General features: G+C 41.0%; 1 protein-coding gene across 1 annotated transcript in view; it reads right to left on the bottom strand.

Moving 5' to 3' along the window:
* Positions 1–2,355: 2,355 nt before the first annotated feature.
* SFMBT2 (Scm like with four mbt domains 2) overlaps positions 2,356–13,363 on the bottom strand; it is a 276,850-nt gene continuing 265,842 nt past the window's right edge. The window contains exon 21 of the mRNA XM_023734391.1: positions 2,356–3,985. Coding sequence (XP_023590159.1) covers positions 3,845–3,985 — 141 coding nt within the window. The 3' untranslated portion in view covers positions 2,356–3,844. The remainder of the gene's footprint in view (positions 3,986–13,363) is intronic.

The following is a 13,363-nucleotide window of genomic DNA, read 5'->3' as shown; positions in this document are numbered from 1 at the left end:
ATACAACTCTCAAAACTCTATGAGACAAATTAGGAAATTGAGGCCAATCTTCAAAAGGCTGATCAAAGTCAACCTTCAAGAGATTGTAGTAAGGGTCAAAGGTGGCAGTGTTAAAAGTTTGGATCATTTTCATTTATCAAGAAACAAATCAAAGCAAACACAGGAAATGATCTTTCAAATAAGGTAAAGCAACCTAATAGCTGTACAGCTCAAATAGTGTGTATGAATCAAACTTTAATCAAGTGGATCTAATTGTGAAAGTGACAGATGATTTCTCCATGTGGTGGAACTCCATGAAGAAGGGAACTGTGTTTTTGAAAAGCAAAGAATTTCTTCTGTAATCCTAGTAATACCCTGCTCTTTTGTGGTTTATGTTTATATTTTGTATACTGGATATTTTTACAACACAGCACAAATGTAGTCAAGAAATCAGGGGTGGGAACAAGCTCCTTTAGTTTTAGGGAGGGATTAAGCACTAGATTCCTGTCATCAAAGTTGAGGTGGTATTTCTGTTTCTCAAGTTGTACACACTGCCAAGTGTCTGCTTGGCTGGGAGAAGGAAAGACACACTTTTTGGCCAGTTCTAGGAGGTAATGAGTGGCATGACATACACAGGACAGAAGAGAGGAGTTTGGTCCCAAAGCATTATCAGAGAAAGGCAGAGAAGAAATGGTGGCGTCCAGGGAAGGGATGGTAGGACATCACTTGGAGTGTTTAGACCAAGAAATTTTTGGTTTAGGGGCTGTGGTGGTACTGGGTTATACATATAAAATAAATTTTCACTGTCATAAGAGACATGGACATAACACAGCAAAATATCCCCTAGGGTTTGGACCTGCTCTAAGACAGAAGCAGGTGAGAGGTGAATCCTTCTGAAATAAATAACCAGAAAAACCAGTTGCCATTGACTTGATTCCAACTCACGGCGACCCCATGTGTGTCAGAGTAGAACTGTGCTCCTCAGAGTTTTCAATGGCTGATTTTTTGGAAGTGTATCACCAGGCCTTTCTTCTGAGGTGACTCTGGTTAAACTCCAACCAGCAACCTTTTGGTTAGCACCCAAGAGCATTAAACTTGTGCACCACCAAGGGACTACAACCTTATAATTTTGTAACAGAATTGCTACTGATGGGAAGAAGTACTCCGAGGATCACAGAAATACCCAAAGAATCTAAGCTCAGGAGGACACTGGCAATACTCAGAGGAAAAGCATCTTCTTGGTCCTAAAATGTTTCTTGGCTCTCCCTCAGGGCTGGGGAGACTGCACATAGATAACCTTCATGATGACACCTACAGCCGGGCCACCTTCTGCCTGTGGTTACGGCCATCTCCTCTTTACCACTCATACACACAAAGCTGAAGGTGAGGAAGTGACTGGCATCATGCAGGAAGGCTGAAGTAAACTGTCAGGTTTAAGTCTTGGGCATTCAGCCCTGTGACAAGCTCTCCAGCAAGGGTGCCTGTGTCCTGCCTGGGGGCTTTGGGCAGGAGGCCCTCCAGCTCCTCTGGGCAGGCTTCAGAGATTCTCCGATGTTCTACCTACTCCAATGTAGCACCTTTTCTTCCATGCCATTACTTGAAAGGGCATGAGAAGGTGACGTTCATTCTGAATGTACAATGTTATGTTGTAGCCACTACCTTCCTTCATCCCTGTTTCAAATGCAATAGAAACAGCTCAGCTTGAAAAGGCCACAGTGAAGGATCATATAGGAGTCACTGCTAGAAAAATGTCACAGATCCTGAAATGGATACCCTTTCCAAAGGTTTGACAGAGTTTAACTCCACAAGACTGAGTGATTAAGGCCAAAAGCATGTGGCTGAGAAGGCAGGGGTGGGAAATGAAGAGGAGATCAAAACGTCAGCTTAGAAGGAGAAATCTGACTGCAAGCCCACCACAAATTACCATGCACATTTCCATCCTGACAATGGTACCTGCCAACACTGTTTGAGACACTGCTCCTTCCATCAGAGGTCCAAGGCAAGTCCATTTGTCAATGGTTTAAATCACGACTTTAGAAATTAGCTACAAGGGAGACTAGAAAGTCTCAACCACAAAATATTTGTTTTCTACTTTCATCTGTAAAAGCTAACAGAATATTCAGAAAAATTAGCATTAGTAATCAAAGCTTCCAAAGTCTGATAGATCCTAATGCCTTAAAGTGTAGCAGACATATGAGCAGCTAATAATAAAAGCCCATCACACGATGTTACTGGAATTATCAAGACTGTAGTCAAAGAGAAAAGACCAAGGTAATTATTGTAAAAATGCAACAGAAGGGTGTGAAGCCTCTGCTTTTAGTGTCAATTTCTGAACAACTTGAAGATTTAGTTTTCTTGCTTAAGGTTAAAAAGGCATTTTTTTTTTTTTAGGCAACCACCATCACAACAGATGATAGTAGTCTATTAGGAAGCATCTGCATTTGAATGAATATATTGAATCACTCATGGCAATACACAGATGGAGTGCTTGGCCAAAAGACCAGCCAATCTCAGAGCCGTACATCTCTCTGCAAATGACTTAACTGGCTTAATGAACATGGCCCAAGACATTTCAGAAGTAACCTCAAAGCCAGAGGGAGCTTCAGGAACTACAGTGACAGCTGTTACAACACTCTCCTTTTTCATTTTCTCATTTGGCCAATCTGGACTCTCCCCTTATAGGATGAGCAGGACGGAGTCAAGGGGAGACATGGATTCACTGCTACACTCCTAAGTGTTCAAAAACCTGTCATTTTACAGAAATTAAAGCCCAGAGAAGACTGAATTCCCCAAGGTCACAGAGTTAGCCCTGAGCAAAGCAAGGATCAGAACAGGGCTGACTCCAGGTTCAGTGCTCGTTATGACACATCGTGCCAAGAACACATGCCTTATTAGCCTAGCATATAGGTGGCGTGCGAAAGCTGAACAGAAGCAGTGCTAAAAGGGTATCCCTTGTGGTGACCTGCTGCAGTGATCCTTCTAGGGGGATGCACCAGTTTATGAAAAGCTTTCCTCAAATCTCTTCACATTCTTGCTGATATTAAGCTTTTCCTTCAGTATATCATTCAGTATTTCTCAGGAGACTAAAGGAGTTACTCCCCGATATGGTAATAATTAAATTAAAATACAAGAGATAGCTGAGGTTTGATTCAAGCCTGCAAATAGGACTTGTCTCTACAGACTTTCTAGACTTAAATCACTCAAGAGAAATAGTCTCAATGTAATGAGATGCTGGCCTTTCTTCTCTCCCCATCCTTACTAAACAGCACCCCTGACAGAAGATGGAGGTTTAGTTCATCTTTTTATAACTACATTCTGAAACATCAATTATAGTGTGTTTGAGAAATGAGTTATCACCAAGGCTCAAACTGCAGTGACGGCACAGGTCACTAAACCAGTCACATAGGTATCAATATGAAAGAAGCGTCTGTAAATGTGCCTGAGAATGGTTACGGCAAAAACTACCAGCAAGGTATCCTCCTTGGTCACATTCAAAAAGACACCAACTCTGCCTTAGTTTTCAAAGGAATGTGGCCCTTGGTTGAGGAAAGCTTGTTTAGAGGAAGCTGCCTGGTTTGGGTAGGGTAAAGCTAAGATGTGGATATACATATAAGCTCCTCCATATTCCGGCAGGGTCCGACACAGAACTTGAATTTAAAATCTCCAGAAGCTACTGCTATAGTACTTCGGTGTGCTTTAAAAACATGGAAATATCAAACAGGCTGGTGGATGAAGGAGGTCTCAGTCTTCTTGCTTTTCGGTGATACCATTTCACATATCCCGGAAAAATAAAAGTTACAGTCCCGAAAACTCTCACAAAATACTGCACCACAAAGGTCATAGGCCAACTCCTGAGAGGTTGGGGTCAGTTGGCATACTGGGCGTAGAAAGCCACTTTCACTCTCTCGATCTGATGGCACAACTTGATGGCAGGCCCCAACTTCAGCTCCATGCACTCCTGCACTGTAGGAAGAGTCAGCAGTAGGAGTGCCTGACCATCAATGTCCTGCCAGAAAGTAAAACCAGGTTAGAGAAGAGGCAGTGTGCACCAGGAGACAATATGTCATAGTAGGCTTGCCAAACACATCAAAGGGCTGCTCTTGCTTCATTCAATTCTGGAGCGTGCTGGCCAAAGGTATCAGCTTGGCTTGATGACCAGCTAATCTTTTCTGCCAATAAAATCTTTCTGCTTTGCCCTGAGAAAACCTTTAAACCTTAAACCAAAAATATCCCTGAAGTCTTCTTAAAACCAAACAATAGTTTAACTTAACTGTAAAGAACGTCTGTCTTGAGTATTATGCTCTTTTAAAGATCTATCTATATGGAATCAAAGTGACAACAGCAACTTGAAAGATTAGATAGGAACCTTAGGGGGCAGTGGGTTTATGTTAACGGGGGAGGAACAACTCAGAAAAGGAGGGTGAGAATGGTTGCACAACTCGAAGAATGTAATCAGTGTCACTGAATTGTACATGTAGAAATTGCTGAATTGGTGTATGTTCTGCTGTGTATATTCTCAACAACAATGAGCAAACATAACTTATATTAAAAAAATCATTTTGCTAATAAAATTTTGACTACTCTGAAATTTACATACTCACCTTGGAGGGTACAAAGAGCTGGAACAGGCAGCTGCTGCAGGAATTCTTTACCAAGCTTATCAACCATGCATCTTGCTGGAAGAGCCAACCCTAGCCCAGTCTTTCCTGTGCTTGGTGAGTGCTGTGACTTATTTTAAACACTAGAAAAGGTCTCTTTACTGAAAGAAAAAGTTGCCTCACTTCCCTGCCAAAGTCTGACATTTCACCATCAGGGTGGGTGAGAAGATGCCAAAGACGTATATGCCAATTACACAACACAGTTTTCCACGGAAGAAAAACACACACATTTAGACAGACACACACATATACATACTACACATATCTACACACACACACACATACATCACCCAGAATAAGGTGTTACTTGTATACAGATCAGCTTCCCATTTTGTCTCATTTAGCCCTTCTGTATCTATATATAGTGTCTACAAAATAAAGACAATCATTAAATGATTGTTAAATTGAATTTGCTGCAAGAAGAAGAGCACAAAGGCTCATCCCAAAGCTTTAAGATAATTTCACTGGACATCTTCGTCTCTTATCAGCTTGCTTCCTATAATAATCTGGTATATTTATGTACTTGCCAAAATGTCGTTTGATTGGATTATTGACTTTAACCGCTACCTTTCTCTTCCTGTTTACCAAGATGGTCTTCATATTCCAGAAGAAATAACTGAGGCTCAAAGAGATTGTAGGTCTAAAGTTATGATAAAGATCAGTGGCAGAATTAGAGCATAAATTAAACTTGCTGCTGTTATTGTTGTGTGCCGCTGAGTTGATTCTGACTCACAGGAAACCCTACAGGACAGAGTAGAACCGCCCTATAGGGTTTCCTAGGCTGAAATCTTTATAGGAGCAGATCACCAGGTATTTTCTCCCATGGAGCAGTTGCTGTGTTCAAACTGCCAACCTTTAGGTTTGCCACCAAGCGCTTAACCATTGCGTCACAAGGGCTCCTTAAATTAAACGTAGTATTCCAGAATTTCTGCCACTTGGAGAAGTATTATACCAAGGACTACCATAGCCAAAAGATTTAATAGTCATGAAGACAGTCACAGACAGGTTATACGTGTCTCAGATATCATCTGTCAAAGAATTTCATATAAGGAGCTTGTCTTCTTAAATTAATGGCTTATTTAGCTCTATTGAAAACATCTAAAGCAAAAAACCAAAATCTGCATAAATGTTAGCCTTGGAAAGACTAGTGTCATATTATCAATTCCAAAAGCCACCTTCATATGCTAATACTCCCTAATGAGTGCAGCAGCAGTAAAAATTAAGGATTAAGTCAAGAAATATCAATATAAGTATAATTTATTATTTTTAAATTACAGGTGAGCACTAACTACGATACATACAACAAAAAGCCATGTCTCAATCAAGACTCAAATTTGACCACATCAGACCTCAAAGTAGAGAGATCAATATGTACAAGACTTTGTACATATATTGAAAGTAGGAAATAAACTAATAAACTCATCAACGAACGTTTCCTGTTATATTTATATCATTTTTTTTCTTTTCCTATAGTGCTTTCACATGTTACTTTATTTTCTTTTCAGAAAACACCTTTAAGGCTGATGGTAGTAAGGGGGAACTGGAAGTACTGAAAAATAAAGTGCTTCAAGGTCGTGAAGCAAACAATGGTATCCACTAGCCTGGGACCTGTTTGCTGACTTCAGTTGCAGAGCCAAAGTGCACAAATATTCCATCAAAAGTGGGCAGAGAGGGCATTAAACTATTTATACGACCCTTCCTCTACAGACAATTTCCTGCACATTCAAGTGCAGGAAGTCATTCATTTATTCACTCAACAAACATTTATTAAGCATTTACTAACTGCCAGGCAGTCTGACGGACACTAAGGCTATCACACTGAACAAAGCAAAGATCCCCTTTCAAATGACTCCAGGAATCTGAAGGGAAGCACACAAGTAAATAGATCATCATGATATAGGGAGATTAATGTTACCACAAGAATATGGACACAGAGCTAGGGACCCATATATAATATGGGATCCACGTGTAAAGGGGCAACCAAGCCAGTCTTACAGGAGTCAAAAGGCCTGCAGAGATCAGATGATGCCTAAACTGAGACCTAAGGGACCAGTGGAATTACTAAGGTGAAGGTGGATTTCAGGTACACAAGCAGTTCACTGGAACATAGAATTCAAAGACACTAAAGGTAAAATCATGATGGTCACAGGCAGCTGTGCTAAGGAACGTGGAACTTATTCTGAGGCTTGTAGTAAGAAGTCACTACCTGTTGCTATTGAGTCGATCCTTACTCATAGGATGGAGCAGACTTGCCCCATAGGGATTCCAAGGCTGTAATCTTTATGGAAGCAGACTGTCACACCTCATTCCCACAGAGCGGCTGGTGGGTTCGAACCACTGACCTTTCGGTTAGTAGCCAAGTGCTTAACCACTGCACCACCAGGCTCCTTAAGAAGTCACTAGAAGACTTAAGGAGCCCTGGCGGGGCAGAGGTTAACAGCTTGGCTACTAACCAAAAGGCTGGCAGTTTGAATCTACCAGTCGCTCCTTGGAAACCCTATGGAACGGTTCTACTCTGTCCGATAGGGTCACTATGAGTTTCAGAATTTACTCGGTGGCAACAAGTTTTAGTGGACTTAAAGCAGAAAAGTGCCATTTTCAGATTTGAACTTCTGAAAGCTAATATTAGCCATAATGTATTAATATGAATTAGGAGGCAGGGTGGAGAAGGTATGAGAGACTGAAGGCAAGGAGATTTATGAGGAGGTAATAAAACAGAGACAGCTGAGAAGTATGATTAGCCCAAACTAGATTGCTACCTCTGGGAGTCATTAAACGGCACCATAAAATGGATAAACCAACTACAAACTTGGGAGAAAAAAATCTGCAACATAGATAACTGACAGAGGATTGCAGCAGTATCCAGAATATGCAAGGGACGTCTATAAATGGATAACAAAAAGACAATTAAAAAAAAAAAAAAGGCAAATAGCATGAGTAGTATTTCATAAAAGAAACAAAAACGGTGAACAATATAGGAAGAGATGTTCAACTTCATCAGGAATCAAGAAAATACAAATGAAACTCACAATAAAAAACAATTTCATACCCATAAAATTACAGTCTGACAATACCAAGTTTTGGCCCGGAGTGTGGAAAGGGGAGCTTTCCTACCCTACTGGTGGAAATGTAAATTGGTGCACTACTTTGAAAAGCATTTTGAAATCATCTGGTAAAAGTATATAAGAGAAAATAAAATGGGGGCACAATAATTACAAAATTCAGAATCATATTTACCTCTGGTAAAAATACAGACAGGTACGATAGGGAAGAAGGCCTTAGTAAGAGACATAGTGGTATTACAATGCTCTAGCATTTACCCTGGAGTCCCTGGATGGTGCAAATGGTTAACACACTTGGCTGCTAACCAAGGTTCCAGTCCACCTAGAGATGCCTCAGAAGAAAGGCCTAGCAATCTACTTCTGAAAAATCAGCTACTGAAAACCCTATGGAGCAGAGTTCTACTCTGACATACATGGGAAGGAAAAAGAGCTATAGAAATTCTGAGCCCTGGAATACATACCCCAACTTGGGGGCACAATGAAAGCTTCACAGAGGACGTACATTTTAACTGGACTTTAAAGAATGCATGGGCAAGGGGGTTTTGTCTGGTTTGTTTGCTTCCCTCTGCTCTCTCCTCAGTATCTAGAAAAATGCCTGCGGCACATAGTAGGGGCTCATTAAACACTTGTTGAACTGGTCCAGCTAACCTTAAGAACATTCAACAGATGGGTTAAAAAAAAAGGTAGAAATTATGGGTTGGTAAACGAGTGTGGATGGAAGGAAAAAAAATAAGACTCTGCTCGTCATCTGGCTCCTGTAGAAGATGTGCTGTCTGTCAGGTGAACTGGAACACGCTCCCCTAATGCTTTCTACAAGGAGCCCTGGTGGCAGAGTGGTTAAGCGCTCAGCTGTTAACCAAAGCTCGGCAGTTCGAACCCAGCAGAGGCTCCGCAGGAGAAAAGACCTGGCAATCTGCTTCCATAAAGATTACAGCCTAGGAAACTCTATGGGGCAGTCCTACTCTGTCCTATAGGGTCGCTATGAGTTGGAATCGACTTGATGGCACACAGTAACAATGCTTTCTGCAATGTGCCCCAAAGGGCTGAAAGAGAGTCAAAGGAGGAGTCCCAGAGAATCTTCATTCTTTATGTGACTCCTACATTGGAAGAAATGAGGAAGAGGAGGGTTAACTGTATTAAGCTGTAAATACACTCAAAATAAAAACCCACAACCATCCAGTGGTGAGGGTTAATTCAAGGTCTCCAAATCCCCAAACAGAAACTTCAAAAGAGCCACTTCGCTTTCAGCCTTTTCTAAGCCAAACCAGGGCTCTTGCCCCCTGCAGGGCAGACTTTGTGGAGCAGACACTGAAAGTAAATGCAGTGTTTATAGAGCTTTAAAGGTCACTGACTCTGTTCTATATAGCCAAAGTGTTTATCCTGGCGGATGCCACAGTACCTTAAATCAACCATGAAGACATGCCCAGCTCCATATGTGGAGAGTTTGATTCAATTCAATAAACTATCCCTCCAACACCAACTACATGCCTGTTGGGGTAAGTGCACTAGATCCGGAGATCCTTTAATTAATTGTGTACTCTTTACCATAGTGACTGCTACTGTCGAATTTTAAGCTCATTTAAAGGGTAAACAACAACTATGAAGGCATACAGGATGTATTTGTTAGTGCCTGGTACAATGTTTAGCATACAACAGACACTCAAATATTTCCTCAATTAGCGTTGTTGTTGTTAGGTGTCATCAAGTCGAGTTTGGACTCACAGCGACCCCATGTAACAGAGTAGAACTGCCCATAGAGCTTTCTAGGCTGTGGCTCAGTGGTCTGAGAGCTCGGCTGCTAACCAAAACGTCAGCAGTTTGAATCCACCAGCCACTCCACGGGAAGATGTGGCAGACTGCTTCCATAAAGATTTACAGCCTTGGGAACCCTATGGGGCAGTTCTACTCTGTCCTATTGGGTCTCTATGAGTCAGAATCGACTCAACGGCATTGGGTTTTTGGTAATCTTTCCATGAGCAGTTCACCAGGTCTTTCTACCACAGAGGTGATGGGAAGGTCTGAACCACCAACCTTCCAGTTAACAGCCGTGTGCTTAACCGTTGCGCCACCCAGGCTCCTTTTCCTGAATTAAAAGATGCCATAACATGTGTGAAATAAGTTAGGCCTTGAGATTAAGTGCTAAAACTGCCTAAATAGTTTACAAAACTGGATAAAGGAGTTGACAGAATACTGTCCCCTGACATCTTCTGGAAAAAGATGTGTTATCATTTACTATCAGCCATGCACACCACATCCCTGCTCCTGTGGTCTCCCTCCAACCTCACAGTCCGCCACCTGCTCCAGCCACAGCTCTACCCCCACTTCACTCTTACCTTTCTGCAAAGACCCCCTTGATTCTGTGTTTGCTTAGCTGAACAAGGCTTCCCAGACCTGCTACAATTCTCATCATCTCCTAAGGCCTAGTTCCATGCAATCTCATCCCTGATCTCTGCTTAAACCAACGTCCTCTCCTCTGCTACCACCATTTTATTCTCCTATGTGCTGCTGCCAATTGTTGATGTGTTCTGTTGTCCCCATTTAGAATTTGTGGGCCATCTTATCCCTCTTTGTATTTAGACAACTTTTAACAAAGTGCAACTCCCCCCTCCCAATCCCAGGTTATTCTGTATATTCTTGTTGAAGTAAGGAGGGGTCTTACACATGACAAGCTACAGGGAAATCAATGGCCTTGTTAACTATTAATTCTTTCTAGATCTGGAGAAGACTAATCGCCAGCAGGTCCTATTCTCCCTACTGTGCTTCCATAGTCCCCAGCACAATGCATGCATATAAATAAATGCCCAAATAACAGCTGATACACTAAAGAGAAAGAATAAAGAATGGATGGGCGATCTGGAGACAGCACTTATGGCAAGGATTAACACAAGTTCTGGCATCTGTCAGCTTTCTCTTATTTCCTAGGCCTGGAATTTCTAGAAGCCCTGGTGGTGCAATGGTTAAGAGCTTGGCTGCTTGGTCGGCAGTTCAAATCACCAGCCGCTCCTTGGAAACTTTATGGGGCTAGCTTGGAAGACTTTTCTCCACTCTACAATGGATATATTTGAGATATCTGTTTTAAAAAAACTGCGGATGAAAATTATAAAATGAATTAAGCTCAGAGGCACTCAACATTTTTACAAGATGAAGAGGTATTTCTATCAGAATCCAAGTGAGCAATTTAAAAATGTGCTTTAACTAGAGCATTTAGAATGGCATTAATTAAAGGGAGTAAAAAATATACAAACAAAAAACTAACAAGCAAATTCCATCTGCCCAATATACTCCATTAATTTTTATTTTTATGTTTTAATCTATAAAAAGGTATGCAGGTTATAAAAGGACTATAGTCTGAGTTATATAGAATTATTGTAGCAAACAAACTGTGAGAAATAATGAGCTACACATGTTTACTGGTGTGGGTATTCCTTAAATTATGTTAGTCGAACATCCTAGATTTTGGTTATGTTTGCTTCAAACAAAAACTTGTTTAAGATTTAAAAAAAAAAAAATCAAGACCTGGCTCCACAATAAGCCATCATAAAAGATATCTGGGAACTTCAACATAGAACTTTTCAAACAACTATACTCATTCTTTTTTGTTTGTTTGTTTGAATAGACAACTACCTTCTCAATAATGGCAGCATATTTTTCTCCAAAAGAGAGAAGATTTACATACATGTATATGCACACAAAGGTTCTTTAATATATGATACCTATTTATATTTCCATTTGCCTACAAACCAGCCATGGAACAAAGAAACCACAGATGTGCCCTTCCAGTCCAGTTCAGGATTACAGAGAGAAGATGAGAAGCGTTTTGTGCGAGTTATTTTGAATCACGACTAGACTATATTTATTGGGGAGGGTACTGGGGGGTGGGGGTCTCAGTTCAATCTCATTCTGTTCTTCACATCCTCACTGAACCTAGGAGAAGGCTAGGTGCACAGGACAAAGTGTTCCATTACTTCTTGTGCATCATGCCTGGTAAAAAAGTCCATGACAGAGAGAATTGCACAGTCATGCAGAGAGCTATTTTTAGGCTGGATGAAACCAATTAGAATGATCAGGGGCCTCTAAATGGCATCCTCTTTATCAAATCAGATACTCCCTCCTCGCTCTTGCCTGACACACAGTCACTCCTCTCCTCGGACTTTCCAAAACAGAAAAGTAAATAAATGCAAGAGTACCTTCTCAGCCCTACTTGTTTTTGCTCAGCTGGCAGTAGAAGTGGACAATCTAAAGTGTAAAAGAGGTACCAGTTTTGAGGAGGAAAGTTGTGGGGTGAGGTGGCAGTTACGGGATGAAAGAGAATCCACAATCCTTGTGCCAAGACACAAGAATCCAAGGGGCAAATTTCAAGCATGGGATGGACATCTAGTCCACATATTAGAACACCTTCTCTTTAAGAGCTGGTTTACAAGTGTCTCTTGGGTTTCACTCAATTCTGTGTGGCAGTCCTTGTCCATCTGGGAACAACGGAACTGAGGAGAAAGGAGGAACTAAAATTTTTCTGCAAAGAAACTCATATTTGCAGAAAGATGTAGATTAAGGCTAAACTGTCTGATTACAGAGATTTTTAACTCTGCTTTTCGTCTAGGAAGAATTAATCAACAATCTGATCTTATATCTGAGGGGGGGCAAATGGTGAAAATGCAGTTTGTCTGTATTTGAGCCATCTAGGGAGCCCTGTTGTGCAAGAGTTAAGCACTCTGCTGTTAACCGAAAGGTTGGTGGTTTGAATCCACCCAGCAGCTCCGCAGGACAAAGACTTGGCAATCTGCTTCCCAAAAGATTACTGCCTAGTAAACCCTATGACAGCAGTTGTACTTGTTACATGGGGTTGCTATGAGTTGAAAACCACCTCAACGGCACTTAACAACAAGGGTAGATGGCTGCCATCTCTAGGTTCTCAACTCCTTTTCCATCCTCCCTAAGTGATGTAAAACAGAATTCTTGAGTACTGACATGTTGAGAAAGAATATGATACCAAGAATAAGATCATGCCTCTGGTTTTCAAACACCAAAATTTCATGTTGCAAGTTGAAACTTACTAGATTTAGCAACATGCCTATTAGATTATCACTGAGTGGAAAAACTGTGGTGGTGGTTCAGTGATATCAAAATACCAGTTGACTGACACGTCTAACCTCTTATTTACTCATGCTGCAGACTGTTTGTAACCAGTATCCACTCCACACAGTCTCACAACAGGGGTGAGACAGAGATGGGTAGTTGGAACAAAACTGGGCAAAAGAGGAGGATGACCAGAAGGATACTGCAAGAAGTCAAGGAATGCAGGAGAAATTCTATCTTACAATCTCCTGTGTAGCTTTTGTTTCGATTCAAAAGAAAAAAGTTATTATTTTTTTCCAAGAATCCTACAGACAACACACGAGACCTCAAAGTTGATTTTTATAAATATTAAAAAAAAAAAGACATTGCCATTGAGTTGATGCCAACTCATAGCAACCCTATAGACAGAGTAGAACTGCTCCATACAGCTTCCAAGGCTGAAATCTTTATGGAAGCAGACTGCCACATCTTACTCCCACTTTATAAATATGCTCCTATATAATTCAGAATTGCTGGCAAATCACTTAAGTTTAAACACAGAATTACCACAAATGGACTGCTAGTTTTTAAGAAATGAGATATGATAAAATA

Source organism: Trichechus manatus, unplaced genomic scaffold, assembly GCF_000243295.1.
Source record: "Trichechus manatus latirostris isolate Lorelei unplaced genomic scaffold, TriManLat1.0 scaffold00067, whole genome shotgun sequence".
NCBI lineage: Eukaryota > Metazoa > Chordata > Mammalia > Sirenia > Trichechidae > Trichechus > Trichechus manatus.
This window is presented reverse-complemented; position numbering and strand designations above follow the sequence as displayed.